The sequence below is a fragment of the Panthera uncia genome, chromosome B1 (assembly GCF_023721935.1).
Source record: "Panthera uncia isolate 11264 chromosome B1, Puncia_PCG_1.0, whole genome shotgun sequence".
NCBI classification, from domain to species: Eukaryota; Metazoa; Chordata; class Mammalia; order Carnivora; family Felidae; genus Panthera; species Panthera uncia.
In genome coordinates, this window is record NC_064811.1 from 168804298 (window position 1) to 168828601 (window position 24304).

A 24304-nucleotide genomic window follows, 5' to 3' on the forward strand; every position below is an offset into this window, starting at 1 on the left:
CCTCCTGCGCTCTGAATTCTCCTTTGCTCAAATGGAATTACAGTGTAAAAGTGTGGTTCAAAACACTTGGAATTTGGAGTTAAAGAAACCTTCAAATCCCGTTTTCTCCACATTCTAGAAACGTGCCTTTGGACAAGTGTTCTAATCTCTCCGATGGCCCTCTTTTTTTTCATCTACACTAACAGCATGTACACTTTGGTAAGGGTTGAGGTGTAAATGAGGCGATGCATCAGAATAGTGTCTATTACAGAGCCCATGCTGACTGAGCGTCACTGCTCTGGGTTTGTGCCGATCACTGCTGTCATCCTCAAGTCCTTCGTCGTCCACGGCGCTCACTACCCTAGACTAGTCATTTCTTGTGTCCTCTGAGCCTTTGTGATTTTGACCAGCTGTGTCACCTGTTGATTGGGTATGTGCCCCGGTCGCTTCGTTGGCCACCTCTTTTGTGGGTGTGGCGCGTACTAGACCGTGCTTGAGGATGGGTACTCCCAAGGTCGTTTTCTTCTTTGTTTTTTTTAAGATTTAAAAAGCCAGAACACTGGGTGCTCAGGAATGGAGCTGAATTGATAACTCAGCTGTATTTTCTTTTCTTTTTTTTTTTTTTAATGTTTATGTTTCAAGAGACAGAGTGTGAGCGGGCGAGGGACAGAGAGAGGGACAGAGGGACAGAGGGAGACACAGAATCTGAAGCAGGCTCCAGGCTTCGAGCTGTCAGCACAGAGCCCGACACAGGGCTCGAACTCAGAAACCACGAGATCATGACCTGAGCCAAAGTCGGACGTCTAACCGACTGAGCCGTTCAGGTGCCCCTCAGATATATTTTTCAAGAACCAAACGTCTTTCTGGTTTCATTTTTAGTGGATGACAAGACCCATTTGTTGATCTTTTCATCCCATTTCCATTAAGTCCACCTGTTTGAGTTACCTACCTGCCACATAATCACTTTTGTAATTCAGATCTCATAAGGGGATTAAATGGAGAAATTATATACATATACACGTACACAGTTTACAAATGATAAACTACCCATTTTTTAAAATCCCAAGCTGACTTTTCACTATATGATGTTTTGTTTGTTTGTTTGTTTCATTCTTTCTGAGTCTCAGAACAATATGACTACAAATCTCCAGTGCTCAAGAATAATCCTAAAGTCTGGGCTAATTCTTTGAACCCGTTTCTTTCTCTTTTTTCCTCTTGTTCTCTGAGTGTTTTTTCCAGTTGTCAAATCTAAGAAGCCCCTATAGAAGCTTTTCTCTGTTTGAGTCCAAAAAAACAGGATTTATACCAAGCCTCAGTTTATTTATTTACAATTTTGTAGTTTTGTGGCGGTGGCAGTTAAATAGCACTTTTGTCCAAAGAGCCACATGTCTGGATGTGCACTAGATTCCTTGTTTCCTCTAGACCGGGCATCGATCCAAGGCTTTCCAAAACGTCCACAGGATACCCCGAAGTGCTAGGCCTTAGGGAGAATAAAGACATAGAAAAGATGGTCTCTTTCAACTTCAGTTAGAGTGATCAGATAGCATACACACACCTTTGGGGCAAAGGTTTCCATTTCTGTGGTGTCGACAAAAGACAAAGAATACAGATAGAAGCTGAAAGATGGGCATTGTGGGCTGGGGTTCTAAGTGACAGTGGGATTTGAGCCACAGCCCTGAAGACAACATAGAACTTGAGCCACCAGGAGGTACAGCGTAAGAGAAGGCGCCCGAGAGAGAGGCTGGGATTGCTTAAAGGGTGTGTTTCTCCTAGCCTGGGGCCCCCTGCTGCTAGGACCTTGGACAGTGCTCATTAACGGTGCTGGAATGACAGAGTACGGAACGGGAACGAGGGCATTTGTCTCTACTTCTACCCTTCCAGGCTCCTAGAACATTGCCGGAAACATAAATACCTCTCCAGCTCTGGAGAAGTGTTTGCGCTCCTGGTCAGCAGCCTGTTGGAGAACCTCTTGGACTACAGAACCATTATCATGCATGACGAGAGCAAGGAGAACCGCATGAGCTGTACCGTTAACGTGCTGGTAGGTCCCGAGACCCTGGGTTGGCGGGAGGGCATTGCAGGGCCAGCCCCACAAGCACAGCTCAGCTCTGAGTCGATCTCGCAGGCACAGAGGTGCCCTGAGGCCACCTTTACAGAGTCTGGGTCCTGCTGAGTCTAATGGGAGCAGCTGACTCAGCTTTGGACTCGGATATCCGCTGCCACACAGACCTGGAGAATAAAAGTGGACACAGGGATAGAAAATGCCACATTAGCTCTTAACTCAGCTCTTACTTGAAGGCCATCTTTCACCCGTTTCTGTGTCTTGTTTATATCTGGTTGCTTTATTGTTTGGAAATATTGGGCATAGGTGAATATGCATCAGAAACCCTGTACCATGAGGGGAAAGTCATGGAACCCTCATGGTGCCAGAGCTCTGTGGTCTTGCCTTTCCCAGATATATGTAACTGGGACCACCGACCTCAGAAGCATAGGCTGCCATGAATTCCTCTGCTTAATAGACAGGAAGAACCTGGCACCACTGACTGCCTGAGAAAGAAGAGACCATCAGTTGACTTGAGTATCAGTTGGCTCTTTGTTCACTTAGAGGATTTCCCTCATGTTTTTTAGACGAACGGTCCTAAAAACGTTCTGCAGTTTATCTTCTTTATAAATGATCACTTCCTTTCTTTGTAGGGGTATTTGTTAAAGGGTAAAATTAAGTCTGGAAAGGTGACTCTGTTAAAAAGCAAAAGTCGTGGTTTGGCCATTTTTGATAACCTTTGGTTTACATGGGTATTTTTGACTCCCTTTTCTCGGTAGAATTTTTACAAAGAAAAGAAGAGAGAGGACATATACATAAGGTAAGCTGAAGGAGATTTCTGCTTTTGCCATTTATGCCATGGCTTTATTATTTATTTCTTCAGTTAACAAATACTAAGTCCCAACACCACGCTTGCTGCTTTGAGAGACACCAAAAAGTGTGTCATCTGCCCCGGGCCCCCCCAAAAGGGTAAGCTCTCTAGACAGATATGTAAGCACAGTACATAGGGAGACTGGTGTCGCGATTCCAGGAAAAGATAGAAGACTGGCCAGAGCAGTCGGGAAGCAGTCAGCAGAGGCATGGCCATGTGCCTTCCTGTCCAGGACTGCTGAAGTCCTGACCACAAAATGAACTTGGATTTAAACTGTATGTATTTTCTTAGGGAGAGATTCCATAGTTCTTATTAGCTTCTCAGGGAGGGGGGAGGGGGTCCGTGACAATTTTTTTTTTAATGGTTATTTATGTTTGAGACAGAGAGAACGCAAGCAGGGGAGGGGCAGAGAGAGAGAGGGAGACACAGAATCCGAAGCAGGCTCCAGGCTCCGAGCCGTCAGCACAGAGTCATATGCGGGACTCGAACCCACGAACCGTGACATCATGACCTGAGCTGAAGTCGGACGCTTAACCAACCGAGCCACCCAGGCGCCCCATGACGCTAAAAAAAGAAAAAAATTAAGCATGCCTGTGTTAAACAAAAAGTACAGTAGAGTAGATGGAATGGGAAAGATACACAGGCAGGAAGCGGCACAGCGGGTTAAGTGGATGCGAAGACGGGAAGTAATAGATTCCTTGGTCTGTGAGAAGGAGGAGGGGAGAAAAGATGGGGAAGAGGCCGTGGTCTGGTTGCCTAATGAGGTGACCCTGAGCCCCAGAGCACCTCCTGTGTCCCCTTCTTACCAGGTACTTGTACAAGCTGCGGGATTTGCACCGAGACTCAGAGAACTACACAGAAGCCGCCTACACGCTTCTCCTACATGCTGAGCTTCTGCAGGTAAGTCGGCGGGGAAGGCTTTTTTCCACTGGGCGGGAGCCAACTGGCCAGCCCTTTGGGACCAAATCCCGCAGGCTTCCTGATTCTGACGGGAAAGAGCCTTGTCCAAGGGAGACCCCTATAACCCAAGAGTTAGTCGAATACCGTCTAAAACAAGCACAGCGAATTTCCTGACCAGTGTTGGGAAAATGTCGGTTATCATTTATTTAAAACTCCTTTGGAAGCAGAGCACAGCTCACAGGTCTCTAGTGATGGACAGTCTAACCGAAGAAACCACACACGTTGATTAATATACACAGCATATTAATAGATGTAAAAAAAAAAATTGTGCAACTGTCAAGAAATAAGTTGCAAATGAACATAGCGGTACTTTCCTATTTATACTCTCCTCCTGGGTAAAAGCGTGCCATGGATATAAGCACATCTGTACGTCATGGTGTGTAATTATTCCTGGTCCCGACCAGTCCTCTAACTTTGGATTCTCGTACGAACCGCTTCTTTCAACATCGCAGTGTCGGCGTGACCAATAGACAGCTCACGCTTCACCCGGCAGTAACTGTTATTTCCCACTGTGGGTGGGGGATGATCCGTTCCTACCTTCTCCTTTCTGCCCGTTTTACCAAAGCGCACCTCGGTCTACCCAGGCGCTCTGGCAAATACCTGTTGTAATCTTTTTTTCACCGCCCCCCTGTCGTGGCTGAGCAAGAATCATGGGCCTGTAGAGTTAGTGAACACCTCTGTCAGGGCACAGACTTTGTGGGGGGGTGGTGGGTGGCGGCGGTGGGGGGAAGCAGTTAAGATTTAGTCTCTTAGAAAATTTGAAGTCTGTAGTACAGTATTGTTGTCTGTAATCATTATGCGTTAGATGTCCAGGATTTATTTATTCTCTGGCTGTACTGGTACCCTTCAAGAACATCTTCTTGACGCCTTGGTGCCTTCTGTTTGCATGTGTTTGGCTTTGTTAGGTTCTGTACATAAGAGATACCACATAGTATTCATATAGTATTTGCCTTTTTCTCGGTCTGGCTTGTTTCACTTAGCGTAATGCCCTCAGGGTCCATCTATGTTGCCGGGAAAGGCAGGATTTCCTTCTTTCTCGTGGCTGAATGCTACCCGATTGCAAATATCTTCCACAGCTTCTTTATCCGTGTATCCATTGCTAGACGCTTAGGTTGTTTCCTTGTCTTGGCTATTGTGAATCATGGTGCAGTGAACGCAGGAGCCTAGAGATCTTTTAGAGATCCTGATGTCATGTCCTTTCCATCCACTTTTATTTATTTATTTATTTATTTTAATGTTTATTTATTTTTGAGAGAGAGAGACAGAGCGTGAGTGGGGGAGGAGGAGAGCGAGAGGGAGACACAGAATCCGAAGCCGGCTCCAGGCTTCGAGCTGTCAGCACAGAGCCCGACGCGGGGCTCGAACCCACAAACTGTGAGATCATGACCTGAGCCGACGTCGGACACTCCACCGACTGAGCCACCCAGGCACCCCTTTTCTATCCACTTTTTTTTTTTTTAATCTCCATTGCTGTTGTCCTGGTCCATTGTCTCTCCCCTAGAGCACCATGATAGCCTCCTATCGTATCTCTTTGTCTCTGTTCTTGCCCCAGCAATTAATTTTCTTGTATAACTTTATTTTATACTAAAAGAACACAGGTACGTTGTTCTTAGTTCTGTGATTAAACACAGGACTCCTCTGCCTCACCACGTTCCCCAGGGCAACCATTCACAATCCATATTCAAGTTCAGGGCGCTAAAAAGCTTATTTTGGGGGTTGGGGTGGGGGAGGGCTGGTTGACTGTGGAATGATCACAAAGAGACTCCCTTGTGTTGGTGACCATAGGTCTTTTCATTTGTGCTGCTCAGAAAGTTAAACACCCTACCCTGGCATAAAGTATGCGGGGCGGATGCAGCTACGCCCCGCCCAGGTAGCTACTGGATTTAGGGTGCCGTTTACGAAGTACGGTCCGTAATTTTCCTCACTGGGATGATAGTCCATCTTTATCACGTAGTAAAGGGCTATACAGGGCAAGTCGCTTTTGTAGATTTGCTCAACTTTTGCATGGTCTGAGTGAGTACTCCATCCATGCACCAGCACCACACTGCCCCATAGTATGTTTTACTACCTGGTAGTTACTCTTCACGGCTGTTCTTTTTTCCGAGTTTTCCACCCTATTCCTCTTGGTTTGTTTCTCCATAAGGACTTTGGAATCATGAAATTTAACCAGAGATCTAGGGAGAATTTCCATGCTTATGGAGTAGCTGTTTTCTCATCCAAAACCATCCAAAAGGACTTTCCATTTGTTTCCATTTGTCTGCTTTTGTGAATGTGTTAAATGTTTTCGGATGGAAGTCTTGCATATTCCTTGTTATGGTGATTCCTAAATACCTTTTCTCTTTACTTTAATTACGGCAAAATGCACATAACATAAAATGTATTGTTTAAACCATTTTTAAACCTTTCTATAAACTTTTTGTTTTTAATGTTTGTTTATTTTTGAGAGAGAGAGCATGAGCAGGGGAGGGGCAGAGAGTGAGGGGGACAGAGGATCCGAAGTAAGCTCTGTGCTAACAGCAGTGAGCCGTGATGGGGGCTCGAACTCACGAACCATGAGATCATGACCTGAGCCGAAGTCGATGCTTAACTGACTGAGCCACCAGGCATCCCTATTTAAACCATTTTTAAGTGTACCATTCAGTTTCTTTATGTACATTCACGTTGTGGGGGTGCCTGGGTGGCTCAGTCAGTTGAGCCTCCGACTTCGGCTCAGATCATGATCTTACAGTTGGTAAGTTCGAGCCCTGCATTGGGATCCGTGCTGACAACTCAGAGCCTGGAGCCTGCTTCAGATTCTGTGGCTCCTTCTCTCTCTGCCCCTCCCCTGCTTGTGCTTGCTCTCTCTCTCTCTCTCTCTCTCTCTCTCTCAAAAATAAACATTTAAACATTTTTATTAAAAAAAAAAAGCACATTCACGTTGTGGTGCCTGGATTATCTTCGCATTTTGCGTTTTTTCTGTTGGGGTCTTCTATTTTTCAGAGTGGTCATCTATTTATAGGAAATTCGTCTCTAAATTATTTCTGAGTTTGTTAATTTGTGTGCCGCTACTTAATTCTGTCACTGTCGGGGGTAGTTTTTCAGGTGACATGCTTTATGAAGGGATGGATTATGAAGAATAGAGTCTTGGTCTATACACAGTGATAGGTGTACCCCCTCCTGCCCACTGTTATACTTCTAATTTTTTTCTTTCATCCAATTGTCTGAGTGACACTTTCACTGAATGGCAGCTTTGCTGGTTGGCAACTTTGCCTTTTTTTTAACTTTTCACGTTCAGCGTGACATTTGTTTTGAAGCTGGCATGTGCCTTTTGGGGGGAGGGGGGTAATTTTTGTGCTTAATAAATAATCTAAACACTGCAATACGGCCAAGTTGAAAATATACACAAATTTGACTTTTACTAGCTGAATACTTGTTACATCGATCTCCTTTGATTAATTGACTTAGTTAATCACCGCGTTATGTTAATTTCTTTTGTTCCTTTTGTTTGTTTTTCAGTGGTCTGACAAGCCCTGTGTACCCCATTTGCTTCAGAGGGACAGTTACTATGTCTATACCCAGCAAGAGCTCAAAGAAAAGCTGTATCAAGAGATCATTTCATACTTTGACAAAGGCAAAGTGAGTTTGGTTTTTGGTTTTTTTTTTTTGTTTTTTTTTTTGTAGTAGGGGAGGGAAGAAATTGGCTGCAATATTGCAATGCCGTTCTGATGCTAACTACCCACGGTTAGCACAGACCCCTCAGGTGAAGGAGATAGTCACCAGTAAAACAGCCCTCTCTTTAGACAACCAGCCACAGTTTGGGGGACTCTGGACCACCCACACGTATGACCAGCTGACAATAAATTTGAGCGGAGAGGGTCCTATCAAATTTGATAGGTCCCTCAAATTGGAGGGTCCCTCAAATTTGATAATATGCCAGAACAACTAACACAACTTGGTAAAGTGCTGTGCTTACGATTATGAGTTTTATCTCAAAGGGCCCAAATCAGAACGAGCCAAATGAAGAAACACACAGGACATGGTCTAGGAGCGTCCCCAATGCAGGGCTTCTGTGTCCTCTCCCTGTGGATTCAGGTCACATCACTCTCCTAGCAACGCGATGTGTTCACCATTCGGAATCTGGCCTGAACTCCTCCTGTGCATAGAGTCTTTGCTGGGGTTGAAGGCTTCATTAACTGACTCAGTGGCCACACGAGCGAACTCAGTGCCCAGCAGCCCTCTCCTCCCTGGAGGTCAAGCTGATACCATGTAGTTCAAGGCCCCAGCCCTCTAATCCCATGGGCTGCGGTTCTGGCAAGGCCAGTGCCCATTCTGAGACAGACCACAGGCCCAGTGTGTGTCACCTCATTAGTAGAACTTCAGGTGTGGTCTGAGGGTCCCGCCGGAAACAACAGAGACACTCTCATCACTGGGGACATTCCAAGAGTTTAGAAGTCCCCTCTTAGGAACTCGGGACAGAGACTGCACGAATTATTTTCGAACAGTGACTCATGACTCACTCTTTTCTTATTCCCATGTGTCTCTTGGAATTCTGGTATTTTTCATGGGAGAGGAAAGGAGAGATAAATTGAAGAAGTCAGTAGACATCAGTTATCTTGAAGGCGCGTAACCCCATGGAGAATGTACCGGGCAGCCCAGGGCCCGGCTCTCCATGACCCTAATTTCATCACTTAGGCATTGCTGAGTGCCAAGAGCCAGCACCATCATTTTGAGTACATTCTCTAGAGATTGTAGGCACATGGCATGCCTGGGTGGCTACTTGCCAGACTGCACAGGTAATAAGCAACCTGATTGCTCCAGGGGCTCTCGAGAAGGTAAAATAAACATGTGAACTGGGCAGGAAATTGCAGAGTCTCTGGTGAACTGGAGAAAGCATGTTCAGCTGAAAGGCTTTAAAAAAAAATTTTTTTTTTAACATTTTATTTATTTTTGAGAGAGACAGAGACAGTGTGAGCGGGGGAGGGGCAGGGAGAGAGGGAGTCACAGAATCCGAAGCAGACTCCAGGCTCCGAGCTGTCAGCACAGAGCCCGATGCGGGGCTCGAACCCACGAACCGTGAGATCATGACCTGAGCCGAAGTTGGATGCTCAACCGACGGAGCCACCCAGGTGCCCCAACGTTTATTTATTTTTAAGAGACAGACAGAGTGCGAGCAGGGGAGGGGCAGAGAGACAGGGAGATACAGAATCCGAAGCAGGCTCCAGGCTCCGAGCTGTCAGCACAGAGCCCGATGCAGGGCTCGAACCCACCAGTTGTGAGATCATGACCTGAGCCGAAGTCGGGCGCTTCACCGACTGAGCCACCCAGGCGCCCCTAGCTGAAAGGCTTTTACAATGGAGAAAATAGTATAGAAGGGATAATGGGGGGAAAAGGAAAAAACGGTGTGCTATCCAAACAAAACATCCTAGAGTTGACACGTTTCAGAGGTCCGGGTATTTCTTACGGACTGCCACTTCTGGCCACTATTCCTGATTGATCAGTGCAACTTGTTGGTTAAAAATAGACAAATGAACAAGCCAACGCATCCTTCAGAATGGGAGAAGATGTTTGCAAATGACATATCGGTTAAAGGGCTAGTATCCAAAATCTAGAAAGAACTTACCAAACTCAACACCTGAAAGACAATCCGGTTAAGAAATGGGCCCAAGACATGAATAGACTTCTTTTCCAAAGAAGACATCCAGGTGGCTAACAGACACATGAAAAGATGCTCAACATCATTCGTCATCAGGGAAATTTATATCAAAACTACGATGAGATAGCACTTCACATCTGTCAAAGTGGCTCAAATCAACACAAGAAACAACAGAGGTTGACGAGGATGCAGAGAAAGGGGAACCCTCCTTACCCTGTTGGTGGGAATGCAAACTGGTGAAGCCACTTTGGAAAACAGTATGGAGGTTCCTCAAAAAGTTAAAAATAGAACTACCCCATGACCCAGCAATTTCACCACTGGATATTTCCCCAGTGGATACACAAATACTGATTCCGAGGGACACATGCACCCTGATGTTTATAGCAGCACTGTCAACAATAGCCAAATTATGGAAAGAGCACAAATGTCCATTGACTGATGAGTGGATAAAGAAGGCATGGCATATATATATATATACATAATGGAATATTACTCAGCCATCAAAAAGAGCGAAATCTTGCAACATTGTGGATGGAGCTAGAGTGTATTATGCTGAGCAAAATAAATCAGTCAGAGAAAGACAAATGCCGTATTATTTCACTCGTGTGTGGAATTTAAGAAGCAAAATAGATGAACATAGGGGGAAAACATAGACAAACCATAAAACAGACCCTTAACTATGGGGAACAAATTGAGGATTGATGGGGGGGAAGTGGGTGGGGGGTGGGATAAATGGGTGATGGGTATTAAGGGGGGGCACTTGTTGGGATGAGCACTGGGTGTTGTATGGGAGTGATGAATCACTAAATTCTATTCCTGAGACAAATATTACACTATATGTTAACTAACTGGAATTTAAAGAAAAACTATAAGCAAACAAATTAATTTATAAAAGCCAGATAATCACCTTAATAAAATAGCTACCATCCATTTAGTACTGGTTACTCTTTTTGGTGATTTCCAGACTTCCCTTTCTAATTTAATTCTCCTTAAAACCCTATTAGGTCGATATTGTATCTTTTTTACAGGTGACAAACTTGAGGCCCAGAGAGCAAGTATATTTGCTCAAACACTTTGCTCTCTGCACCCCTTTGCCCTCTTAAACATCATTGAGGATCCCAAAGAGCTTTCTTCCCCCTGGATTATATTTATTGATACTTCTACTCTTAGAAATTGAAACAAAAAATCTTAAAATATTTGCTTATTTGTTCTCTTAAGGCCATTTTTACTATTAATATAAATCATGTGTATTAAAAATAAGTATATATTCCAGGGGCGCCTGGGTGACTCCGTCGGTTAAGCGTCCGACTTCGGCTCAGGTCATGATCTCACGGTCTGTGAGTTCGAGCCCCGCGTTGGGCTCTGTGCTGACAGCTCGGAGCCTGGAGCCTGCTTCCGATCCCGTGTCTCCCTCTCTCTCGGCCCCTACCCCCGCTCGTGCTCTTGTCTCTCTCTGTCTCTCAAAAATAAATTAAAAATGTTAAAAAAAATAACTATACATTCCATAAAAATAGTGATTTGAGTAGCATCGTTTGACACGTTTGCAAATCTCTTCAGCATCTGGCTGAACAGGAGACAGCAGGATTCTCCTGTCTGCTTCTGTGTTCAGTCTCTCGAGGTATTACACCTGTTGTCGTCCATGGGAAACCCTGTTGTATAAGAGGATGGGGCTTGGGAAAGGCAAATAGCATTATTGTTACTAAGGAGATAACGTTGCCTTCTGGTTCCCCTGATAGGGTCTTGGGGACTTGCGGAGACCAGGGACCACACTGTGAGAAGTGCCGTGCTCGGCCATCTCCCTGCCTCTTACATAACATAGCATTTGGAGAGAACTTCTCTGATACTGTTGACTGGCTTCCAGCTCCAGATTCACCTGATCTGGAATGGGTTCCATATGGCAGATTGCAGAGCCTTTGCAGGGTTCCAGGCACTGAAGTTTCAGAGGGGCCAAATTTGGCAAATGATTTTCAGAAGACTTAATTTTAAAAGGTGTTATAACCGTATGTGAACTGTCCCTACATTCCTTCAGCACCCAGAAACAATGGAACACAGCACCTGGTTAATAAGGATCAAGTAGGAAATTACCAGCTGCTGTGTTATTTATAGTGTCCATCTAAGAGGCGTTTCATGAGCTATCAAAATGAACCGAGGGCTCAATCTGGGATGTCAGCCTCGGGCACCACGTATGTGCAGTAGGCTGTAACTGAGACAGTCATAAATGGTTTAAAAAGGCATTTTTCTTAAAACTCCCGTTGGCTAAGTAGATAGTTTGGTTAGGAATAGGGAATCAGGGGCGCCTGGGGGGGCTCAGTCGGTTAAGCGTCCGACTTCGGCTCCAGTCATGATCTCGCGGTCCGTGGGTTCGAGCCCCGCGTCGGGTTCTGTGCTGACAGCTCAGAGCCTGGAGCCTGCCTCGGATTCTGTGTCTCCCTCTCTCTGTGCCCCTCCCCTGATGGCGCTCTGTCTCTTTCTCTCAAAAATGAATAAAAAGCATTAAAAAATAAAAAAAAAAATAGGGAATCAGTGTTCTAAATTAGAGAAACAGCTTCCCAAATTGCACGCAACAGTATGGTTAGCCTTTCTTCCATTTTCTTCTCCTCCCAAACATCCTTATTCAAAGCGCACACACACACACACACACACACATACATGCACCCCAGAATCAGAACCAGAGCTCACACCAACTTCCTTTCCCCTCTGACAAGACTTCCATGCTTTCAAAACCCAGGTTTGGGAACTGGTTCCTCTCAACTCTCCGTGGTCTTTCGTGCTTTGCCCTTTCAATGCCGTATTGCGTTGTTTAGGACGCACGGTATTCTTCATGTTCTTGCAAATAGAGTTATAGAAGGTGTGCCCTGGAAAGCAGCCAAGATATAGTAGCGTCATCATGTCAGAAAAAGACAAAGGTTTGGTTGATCCAGGAGGTGAGGCGTGGTGAGAATGTCTGCAGAAACTCAACCCACCTGACTCCTTAGTCACTGTCAGCGACTCTCCCGTGACTTTCACAGAAGGATCACCGACTGCTTTGTTCTCCGCTTGTAACCCTGCCTTTCTTTTTCTGAAGATGTGGGAGAAGGCCATCAAACTGAGCAAAGAGTTGGCTGAGACGTACGAGAGCAAAGTATTCGACTACGAGGGCCTTGGCAACCTGCTGGTGAGTCCCGGTCAGAATATATCAGGCCTCCAGAAGGAGTGTGAAAATCAGCATTCATGCACATGTTTTAGAACATTTGAGAAAGTCGAGATAAACAGCCTCCTTTACCATGGAAAAGTAAACCGTGCTCAAAAGAAAAAATGAAAAAAAGATGAGGTCCAAAAAAACGTTCGCGTTAACTTCCAGATTATCTCTGATAAAGAGCTCGAGATCCTTGCCTACAGACCTCTTGCCCCTGTCTGTGCCTTTTGTCTCTCTAAGGACCCTCCGTATTCCTGACCCATCTCCCCTCTCCCCTCGCAGTTACTCTGCCTTCTGTGAACACGCCCCATATTTCAGATATTTCCTGACATCTTCTGTTCATCAAAATTACTTGTTCTGTGGCCCACATCCTCAGGGTCCTGCTGGTGGCACGGATCAGCTATTTAACATAGCAAAACAAAAATAACCCTCTAAAGGTCCAGTGGTAGGCCAACACAGCGTTCCATTTGATAATTGTTAGTAGAGGAATCACAAAAGGTCAGGCCACCCATTGTTAGGTAATAATACAGTTGACCCTTGAACAACGCGGGGTGGGGAGGTGAGGGGCGCCAACCCCCCACACAGCTGAAAAACCGCACATAACTTTTGATTCCCTCAAAACTGAACTACTAATAGCCTATTGCTGACCGGAAGCCTGCCTGATAACATAAACAGTTGATCGACACGTATTTTGTACGTGTATTCTATATTCTTACAATAAAGTAAGCTGGGGAAAGACATTAAGAAGATTGAAAGGAAGAGAAAATATTTCCAGTCCTACACTGTCTTTATCAAAAAAAAAATCTGCCTGTAAGTGGACTCAAACATTTTAAGCGCATACTGTTTAAGAGTCCAGTGTATTTTATTTGAGGGGATAGTTGTCAAGGTCACTTGGAAAAGAGCTTGCCCGCGTGCTGTGCCAGTTCCTACTCTCACACACAAAAATCACTTACTCATTTCCTGAACTAAACCGAGCTGTTCGTGATGTAACGTGTTACCCTTTGAAGCAAACGCTGTGATAGAAACCTTCACCTCAATAGAGTAGTAATCCAGTCATGGGACCATTGTGGGAGGGGCCGGGACGTGCCTCAAAGACCCCAGGTCTGGCGACCTGTTTTGCTTTCTTTAAGTCTGACTCTCAGCCCTGGCCGGGAAACCTATTCCCGTGGGAAGGATTGAAATTAGGGCTGGTACCAGATCTTGAAAAACAGAACATCACCACCACCTTCTGGGCACTTGTGGCTGAACCAAGGACTTTAATCCAAACCACCTGTGAGAACCAGAAGATTCCTGATCTTTCCTCACGGGTCTCTGTTTCAGTGCAGCCACCCTCCGTGAATCTCAGAAAGAGCTTTTGAACCTTTTAGGGGTCCTGAACCCTCTTCAGGAAACTGTCCACCACTAAACACAGCCCCCCTCCATAGAGGCATATGCACACGTGTGCATCTTTCTGCATGCAGCTTCAGAGATTGCTAGACCCCCCAAGGCTCATTCACGGACCCACGTCCCAACCCTTCGATCCAAGAAAAGGATAACGTCTTGGCCCACGAGATATTTTCCAAAGACTTTTCATTTATCTGTTGATCCATGAGAAACAACAAAGCGAACAATACTCTGATCTTCCCCACCCCTCAGTGGTGCCCTTGTAACCTCCCTGTGGAATGCCTTGTTTTGTTTTCCAGAAAAAAAGAGCCTCGTTTTATGAGAACATCATTAAGGCAATGAGGCCTCAGCCTGAGTACTTTGCCGTTGGATACTACGGACAGGGCTTTCCTTCTTTCCTACGGGTAAGAATCCTCAGGGTGGTCCTCTAAGCCATTAAGCCATGCCATCTGAAGGAGGGAAGGTATTCATCTCTGTTCCAGATGGGCCTAGTGTGTTAGCAGCTGGAGGCCCATGTTCTCACTGTGGGAGGTCGGGGAGGGAAACCACTTCCTGCGTGGCCGGCGTCCTCACCCCACGCCCCCAGCCTCTGGTATTCTGGCAGCTCGATTGTAAAATGACTTTTCCCAGGTGGAATGAAAAGGGGAAAAACAGAACCCTCCCCTCCACTGGTCTGCTGCTACAGATCAGGCTGGGGGAAAGTGTGGATTGATGTGTTTCCTTGTTTATTTTGTTGCCAGCCAGGGCCAGTTTGAAAGCAAATATCCCAAGGACGGGACTGCGAAAGTTTCACAAAAATAAAAACAGGCGTTGTAATAGTGAAAAGGACCGTGTTTTTCCTTCTCAAAATTTTCTATAACGGGATACTGATTCTAAAATCTAAAAAACAAACAAAATCATATTTTTTCCTGCACAAATGGAAGCCTCTTTAGAGGTAGCCGTGTTTGGATGTATGATCCATTTTCCTTCCCCTAATTTAAGAAAATGTAGAAAGGAAGTACTCTGCATGCTGCATCATTCCCAAGGAGGAGGTAACTCATTCATTCATTCTGTAACATCTGCTGAGTGCCCGCTGTGTACCAGGCACATACTAGGCAGATTATAATCAGATATGGCCCTTACTCTCATGGCATTTACAGCCTAATGGGTATAATGTTAATTGAATAATCATGCAAACAAATGGTAATTGAAACGGACCAAAACGGGTATCCTGTGCTGTAAGCGTTGGTTAACCAGGGAGTATTTACTGAAATGTTAACCCAAGTAAAATAAAAACTTAATGTTCACATGAAAAAAAAATTCACATGATTGTTTATAGCACCATTATTTATAATCACCAAAGACTGGATACAACTCAGGTGTCCCTTAGTTGATGAGGGGATTAAAAAAAAATGTGAAAGAGCCATGCAATGGAATATTACTCAGTAATTAAAAGGAATAAAGTACTGGGGCGTCTGGGTGGCTCAGTCGCTTAAGCATCCAACTCTTGATTTTGGCTCAGGTCATGATCTCAAGGTTTCGTGAGTTCGAGCCCAAGTCAGGCTCTGCATTGGCAGCATGGAGACTGCTTGGGATTCTCTCTCTCCCCACCTGTCTCTCTGCCCCTCCCCGACTTGTGCTGCCTCTGTCTCTCCCAAGATGAATAAATGAACTTAAAAAACATTTTTTTTAAAGGAATGAAGTTCTGATACATACAAGCATGTGGGTGAATCCCGGTGCATTGTGCTAATAAGTAAAAGAACTTAGAGCATAAGGTCTACGTACTCTCTGATTTTCTTTCTTTTTCTTTAATGTTTATTTTTTATTTTGAGAGAGAAAGAGAGCACACAAGTGGAGGACGGGCAGAGAGCCAGGGAGAGAGAGAGAATATGAGCAGGTTCCACACTGTCAGCAGAGCCTGATGCGGGGCTCAATCTCACCAATCGTGAGATCATGACCTAAGCCAAAACCAAGAGTCGGACGCTTAATGGACTGAGCCACCCAGGCGCCCGTCTCTGATTTTCTTTATATGGCATCTGTTACGCTTAGCGTAGAGATGGAAAACAGATGAGCCGTCATCTGGTAGCTGTTGGGGAGGGTTGGGCTTCACAAGTATCAGGAAATTTTGAGTGGTAGTGAAACTGTTCTGTATCTTGGTTGTGGTCATGGTTATGTTTGCCAAAACTGGCAGAATTTTACAGCAAACAGGGTAGATTTTACTCTATGCGAATCACGCCTGCGTTCTGTAAGAGTCGAGAAAGACTTCCTGGGAAATTGCTGTTCTGACTGCAATGTGAGCTTGGTGTTATGGAGATCAGAGTGATAGGAAGAAACATTCCAGGCAGAGGAAGTGGCAGGCGAGGGCATGGCTGTGCCTGGGAATGAAAGACCAGCACGGTGGTCACAGAGAGAGTGAGGTGAGCAGGGAGTTGAGGCACAAAGTGTGGGGGAGATCACACCGGGCAGGGCCGTGGGGTTGCCCCAGCTGTGTTGTCAGCATCCCAAGAGCAGGAGGGAGCCATTGTGGATTCTAGGTGTTGGCAAGGTCATCGTCTGGCTGGTATGGGCAGTGGTCGGATGTGTATAGATAAGCCACTAGAAACTATCGCAGATTTTGAGAGAAGGGATGTCGGGATGGCCTAGGGAAGTAGCTGTAGGAAAAATGGAGGGATTTCGTACTTGGTGATTATTGTTGGGGCATGTGCGTGACGAAGGAGGAGAGTAGGTCTCTGGCCTGTGTACTAGAGGGGCTGTGGAGCCATCCACTAAGAGCAGTAAAGGAAAAGGATAGAGTCAATCCGTTCATTGAATAAATATTTATTGAACTCTTACTTTGTGCCTTGTTATATTATAGACATGGGGGCACGGTCCAAAGCAACCCAAATCCTTGAAATAATGGAGCTTATATACTAGCTTGGACACACACACAAAATGTAAGTGAGACATTTAGTATGTCAGACGGCCTAGAACAATGCCTCACGCCGTGTAGACGCTCCGTAAGTATCAAGGAGAAGACGTCAGGGAACGTGAATAGAGAGACAGGTGATGGGGGTGGAGCTACAGTTTTAAATGGAGTGAATAGGAAAGGTGTCAGTAAGGAAATGACACTTGAGCAAAAACCTGAAAGAAGAGAGGGAATAAGGCAGGCAACCGTCAAGAGATGAGATGGGGTACCAGGCAGTGAGGACAGCAGGTCCGGAAGCCTTGAGCCTGGAAGCGCATGGCCAAGAGGACAAGTAGAGAATGGGGGCAGATGGCTCTGGGTACCAGAGGCAGAGGGCCTGTCCCATCTTTATATGTTCTTTGTGAAAGTCTGGTTTCGGCCATACTCCGTGTGAGGTACATTTGGAACATCCGAAAGATGCAAGTCAACAATCTGATGTATGGATCCAGAACTCAACGGAAAGTTCCCGGCTGGAGATAAAGTTGGTGGGTTATTTGCACCTGGATGAGGTAGCGTAGGGAAAGAGAATGGGGCACCAAGGGGAGACGGTCTAGGAAGGAGCCTTGCAGTAGGTTCTAGTCTTAAATTGGCCCTCAGTCTCGGCACTCGAGTCCTGGTGAGGCAGTGGTGCCTGCCATACTTGTGTGTGACTGCTGTGTCACGTGACATAACGGACGTGGGTCGGTGGGCCAGCCAAGAGACTAGACTTTCCAGTTGAGACATCGGGGTCCAGATCATTGGCGGGGTGACTCTGTGACGTCGGCCAAATCCTATGACCTCCGCCTTTTCTGATGTGTAAATTGGAGAAATACTGCCCACTCCACAGGGCCGTTTTCAGAAGGAAATAAGTAGCACGTAGGAGTGCTTTACACGCCGTCAAGTGGTTTGTGGATGCTCTGTGTTATCAAAGGTGCTGGAAAATATAAATGCCTCCTCAGTGATCTGACCTACGTGCCCTTCTGTCTTACGGACTATTTCCCCAAACTCAGACTATCTGAAATTGTGTTGTCCGCTTCCCCCCAAGCCCAGCCCGGTCCCCTTCGTCCCCGTTTCTGTCAGCGGCACGTGCTCTTCCTGCTCCCGGGCCAGGCATCCCCGAATCCCCCTTGATTCTCCCCATCTGCTGGCCCTTCACCAAACACCAGAGTCAAACACCAGATCTCGTAGCTTCTCCTTCCCCCACTCAGTCCTGCCTAGGATTCCTGCAGCTGAACGTGCGCTCCACTGTTCAGACGAGCCTGTCCGGACTGCTTCTGTCATCCTATCACTCCCTCCTTGCAGAACCTCCAGTACGTTCCCTGGGCCTTCGGAACTTGTGCCCTGCCTTTCACTGGTCTGGCTCATCCAAGCTTATTTCTTCTACCTCAGTTCCATCCTGCCTGCCCCGTGGCCTTATCCTTCTGTTCACTTACCGTGCCTGTTTTGGTGGTCCAGCCCTTCTCTTTTCCTCTCCTTACCCTATCTGTCCACCTGGGCCCGGTCAAGCTCAACGTCGTCCCTGAAGCCCTCCCTTGCAATCCGGGCTGGTCCGTGCTGACCTTGTGCTTGTCTGCTCCTGTTCACCTTGTTGCCCACGTCCCACACTTAGTGCCACCCTGTGCTCAGCTTCCTTGCCTGCCGCCGCTGTGCCTGAACGATGGCATTTCACGAGGCAGGAATTAGTCACATAAATCTTTCCCGGCTTGGGAAAACTTTGGTCATCCCTTCCCAAAGATCTGGCAATTTCGACTGCCATCAGCATTTATCCTACAAGATACATTGCCTTCAAGTTACTTGTATCAACTGTCATATTTACTTGTTTTCTGTTTCTGCCAGAAGCTGAGTTTTGTGAGAGTGGGGGCATCATCATATCCCTCGTGTCTTAGCGTGTCCACTGTGTTTGTCCAGTGCGTGTTGGTTATGTGAATGGACAAGTAAATTCTAAAAGCGATTTTCCCGGACAGTATGGGCCCCAGTTTTAGTTAAAAATGGCTCATGTCTGGGGCGCCTGGGTGGCTCAGTCGGTTAAGCGTCCGACTTCGGCTCAGGTCACGATCTCGCGGTATGTGAGTTTGAGCCCCGCGTCGGGCTCTGTGCTGACTGCTCAGAGCCTGGAGCCTGTTTCAGATTCTGTGTCTCCCTCTCTCTCTGACCCTCCCCCGTTCATGCTCTGTCTCTCTTTGTCTCAAAAATAAATAAATGTTAAAAAAAAAAAAATGGCTCATGTCTGGGCTGCCAATGCTAAGTACTCATCTGTGATGAGCTGGTGAGCAGAAACCTTCAAACCGTGGCTGCGTTAGAACTTAACTTGGGCGACATCAGCCGTGAATCAGATTACTCCTAAGCCCGAGACTTAGGAAACTTCTTTCTTAAAAAAAAAAAAAAAAAAAAAAAAAAAAAAGCCCAATTTTATTAATTTTGTTAAACAGAAGAAGAATGTAGGTTAGAATGGAGAGAACAGTATTTAGTGCAGTTATTTTCCATGAGACGTCGACATTGCCCTCCACGGTGGTTTTCAGGATAATCTAGGGACTGCTCTAAAGCATTCCTGTTCTTCCCAAGTGAAAGTTTGTTGTGTTGACTCTCTTCACGCATTCCCGTCCTGTATGTCAGTGCCACTCCAAGCGCTGGTCCACAGACCGTTACTGGATCTTGATGGGAGGAGGGATTGCCTGGGAAGAAACCGCTGAGAATGTCTTGCTATGGGGAAAAAAAAAAAATCCGCTAAATTCATTGAGAATGTCTTGCTATGGGAAAAAAAAAAAAATCCGCTAAATTCAACACTGTGCCCGGTGACATCACAGATCCATATCAGGGCACAAGCCCCTCATTGCCTTGTGGATGAGTGCAGAGCACTCCTCTGGTCTGTGGTCGTTGGGCCACACTACGAGAAGCACTGCAGAAGCAGCTTTATGCCCTTGACCTTAATGCCCAAATCACCCATGAGCTCTTGCCGGATAGGGTGGTTGGTGCAGGGCGCGCAGTGAGTATTCAGTGAGAACTTGATGGCGCTTTGGCTGGGAGGGCATGGCTTCCTCAGCACCGGGCTCTCCAGGGCTCCTTCAGGCTTCATATTTAACTACCCGCCTTGCTGTCTCTGACCTGCAGAACAAAATCTTTATCTATCGGGGGAAGGAGTACGAGAGGCGAGAAGACTTCAGCCTGAGGTTGCTGACGCAGTTCCCCAATGCCGAGAAGATGACCAGCACCACGCCCCCGGGAGAGGAAATCAAGTCGTCCCCAAAACAGTGTATCCTTGCCTTGGGGAGACACGGCCCGGCCTGGCCACAGAAGCTAAGGGTTCGGTCCCCCGACCACTCGTTTAACCATTCTGACTCAGCCTCCCATTCTGTGTCAAAGCTTTGGGGACCTATGTCCTTAGCTCATGGTTATGAAGTAGAGGAGAGAGACGGTAAGCAGATCTTGAATAGGAAAGGATGTTTTAGAGCCAAATGGAGAGCTTGAGGACAGAGCGTTCTTGTTCAGAATCCTGGATCCTGGGTAAAGATGTCTGGCTCTTCTTTTGTAACATGCAATGACTTATTGAAAAATTAATTACATGCTTTCTTCTTTTTTTTTTTAAGATGTTTTTATTTTTGAGAGAGAGAGAGAGACAGAGTGTAACTGGGGGAGGGGCACAGAGAGGAAGACACAGAATCCGAAGCAGGCTCCAGGCTCTGAGCTGTCAGCACAGAGCCCGACACAGGACTTGAACCCACGAACCACGAGGAGCCACCCAGGCACCCCTATTACATGCTTTCTTATAAATAAGTAAATAAGCGAGCTCCATGACAAAATTATTTTTGAAGCCTTTTCAAGTGTTTTGTACTAAAATAAAGATGTTCTAAAATTGAACAGTATTCAGAATAAAGAGAGGGAGGTAAGACAGAGCCGGTGTGGCATGGTAGATAAAAAAACAGTCTCTGGAGCCTCAGTGCCTGGGTTCGAGTCTCAGCTCTATCATGTACTATGTCTCTTAAGGGCAAGTTCCTTAATGTCTATGCTCCTTAGTTTTCCCATCTATAAAATGGGGATGGTGTTCATTCTTTCTCATGGAATTTTTGTAAAGATGGAGCAAATATATGTCAAAGATTAGTAACAATGCCTGGTATTAATACAAATTCAATAGATATTGCCTATTATCATAGGTACCGGTGTAGAAAGATTCACGATGATAACAGACCAATAGACAGACCTTTAAGAGAACAGCGACCCGTTAACACACAGTAGGTGCTTGGAAAAAGACTAGTCTTTGAGGATAAATCCTTGTTTCGGTTATGAGGGTTCAGAAAACCACCGAGCTGCCTCTGTGGTGTGGGAATGAAAAGAGGTTTTCCAAGAACTGAATTCCTGTCGCTTGGCCCCCGGCCCTTCCTGCATATCCACCAGACCTTATCGAAACTTCTTCGTTCCTCCAGGTCTTGCTTTCTCATATACGAGGTGTGAGTCTGTTTTCCCTCAATACCTAGTAGTACTTCTGTGAGGATCCAGATAGAAAGGAGATCATTAAAACGCTCTGTCAGCTAGACCGGTGTGAGGCCCAGCCCGGTGGTGCTCAGATTTTCTCATGCATGAGGATCGCCACGGAGAGATTCTCACTGAGCAGTTGTGAATTCTTTTTTCTTTTCTTTTCTTTTTTTTTTTTTTACTGCTTATTTATCTTTGAGAGAGAGAGCGTGCGTGTGTAAGTGGGGGACCGTGAATCCGAAGCCAGGCTCTGCTGTAGGGCTTGAACTCACGAGCTTTGAGATCATGACCCGAGTCAAAGTTGGATACTCAACGCCCGGAGCCACTCAGGCGCCCCTCAGCAGCTGTGAATTCTTATTTTTTATTTTTTTTTAATTAACGTTTATTTATTTTTGAGACACAGAGAGACAGAGCATGAACGGGGGAGGGGCAGAGAGAGAGGGAGACACAGAATCGGAAGCAGGCTCCAGGCTCTGAGCCATCAGCCCAGAGCCCGACGCGGGGCTCGAACTCACGGACCGCGAGATTGTGACCTGAGCTGAAGTCGGACGCTTAACCGACGGAGCCACCCAGGCGCCCCAGCAGCTGTGAATTCTAATTCTGTATTCTGAGTACCTGTCCTGGTGCCAGGGTCTAGAGACTTCACCCAGAAATCCTGGAAGTCACTGTTCTGTCCGGACGCATGGCCTGAAACTCCAGTTTAAATGCTGCAGATTTTGAAACGGTAGATCTGCACTGGCAAGGGCCAGAAATAAAAGGTTATTACTAATTCAGACTATCAAGTCAGAGACTCAGGTCTTACCCCCGAGCTGGCTTTGAAGCCTGGCTTTACCATTTACCAGTTACGTGCTCTGGCTCATCTCGGAGCCTCAGATTCCTCATCTGTAAAAGATTTATCACATCCACCTGTTAGTTGTGTTTTATTAGAGGTAACGTATGGAAAGCCTACTTCAGGGGCACCTGGGCGGCTCAGTCACTTAAGTCCTACTCTTGATTTCAGTTCAGATCATGATCTCATGGTTTGTGAGACTGAGCCCTGCGTCAGGCCCGGCACTGACAGCACGGAGCCTGCTTGGGATTCTGTTTTCCTGTCCCTCTCTCTCTGCCTCTCCCCCTTTCCCCCTCCCTCACAAGGAAGGAAGGAAGGGAAAAAAAAGGAAAGACAGAAAATCTACATCAGTCCCCAGCAAGTGCTATCCAAAGATCCCAGAAATTCCTATTGCACAGGCTCTAGAGTCTGGCTATTTCAGAGGCATGCTTGTCCAAAAGAAATTATTTAAAACTGTGTCTAATCCCCCCCCCCCGATATTTCATTGATGCCTATTTTCCTATGGCAAGGTTGTTTTGCCAGGTGTCTGACCAAAAAATGTCCTAGGATTATGGCTTAATAAGGCATTTTGGTAATACATAAGGAAACCCTGTTTTCCATGCAGTCCTGGCATTCAGTGAAAAAGAATAATTAATGCAGGTACCATGATGTCCCATCTGTAAAGCCGGCGGGGGGGGGGGGGGGGGGCGGAACAAGCAGTCCTTTCTGCCTGTGACAGCTTCATGGCCCAGCCCCTTTTCCTTAATGAGCTCGTCAGACATGCAGTGTTTCACCGTAAAGCCAGTGATGAGCCTGCCTCCCAGCTACAAGGATAAACCAGTTCCAGAGCAGATCTTAAAGTAAGGAGGGGCTCTTTTGGTTTGTTTTTAGAAGCATTTTTTTTCTCTGACACACTTGATCTAGAAGTACCTCAACACCAAAGCCTTGAACTCATTACAGTTTGGAAAACCTTCTGTTGTCTTAAACCTCTGGAGCTGCTCTAACAGGATATACCACAGACTGGGTGGCTTATAAACAACAGACATTCATTGCTCACAGTTCTGGAGGCTGGGAAGTCAAGGTCAAGGCTCCAGCGGATTTGGTGTCTGGTGAGGACCTGCTTCCTGGTTCACAGACATCGACTCCTTGCTGTGTCCTCACGTGGCAGCAAGGGTGATGGATCTCTCGGGTCTCTTACAAGGGCACTAATCCCATTCAAGAGGGTAGAACATAAGCACTTACCACGGAGGCTACTTCCTAATACCATCACATTGTGGGGGGGTGGGGGGGGGTGTTAGGATTTCAACATATGCACTTGGGGGCAACCCAAGTGTTCAGACCACAGCAACTCTTTATTTTCAGTATAAAATATGAGCTTGGTAACTCAAAGGGATTTGGGGCAGGTGGGGTGGGGGTTGGAGTTTTTTTAGGCAGAGGGAGATCAGGAATTTCACTGTTAGGTTTTGGATCTCCTGGATCTCAATTCCACCCGGAAGCACTCACTTAGGAGTGGCTGACCTCACCTTGCCTGGTGGGTTCCCCAGTGATCACAGGTCCCGGTCTTTTTCCTCAGAAGCTAAGATATTAGAAGGATTGCTAGAACTGTGATAAAACTATTACAAATGCAATCACAAATATGGATATAAGTACATACGCCTTTTTATTTTTTTAATTATTTTATTTTATTTTATTTTATTTTAACGTTTATTTATTTTTGAGACAGAGAGAGACAGAGCATGAACGGGGGAGGGTCAGAGAGAGGGAGACACAGAATCTGAAACAGGCTCCGGGCTCTGAGCTGTCAGCACAGGGGCCCGATGCGGGGCTCGAACTCACGGACCGCGAGATCGTGACCTGAGCTGAAGTCGGCGCTCAACCGACTGAGCCACCCAGGCGCCCCGATACGCCCTTTTAAATGGCGAGCTGTGAATGGATTCGTAAATAAGAAAATTAAGATGTGCAATAAAATGTGCACCCCCTCCCGCCTTCCTTATGAAGACTGTGTCTGTTTTGAGATCGCTTAGGGGATAAGACTCGGTCTGTGGAAGACACGGCCCAGGGCTTATTGAAGTTTGCTCAAGGAGCG

At 46.2% G+C, this 24304-nt stretch overlaps 1 protein-coding gene across 4 annotated transcripts in view; it reads left to right on the forward strand.

The window, feature by feature from the left end:
- DOCK5 (dedicator of cytokinesis 5) overlaps positions 1 to 24304 on the forward strand; it is a 195985-nt gene that overhangs the window by 148081 nt on the left and 23600 nt on the right. For 3 of the 4 annotated variants that reach the window (XM_049631601.1, XM_049631600.1, XM_049631602.1), the window contains 8 exons: positions 1861 to 2020; positions 2800 to 2840; positions 3701 to 3791; positions 7347 to 7466; positions 12548 to 12637; positions 14341 to 14445; positions 20052 to 20193; positions 22997 to 23078. In XM_049631601.1, coding sequence (XP_049487558.1) covers positions 1861 to 2020; positions 2800 to 2840; positions 3701 to 3791; positions 7347 to 7466; positions 12548 to 12637; positions 14341 to 14445; positions 20052 to 20193; positions 22997 to 23078 — 831 coding nt within the window. The other variant, XM_049631603.1, reaches the window with a different exon arrangement.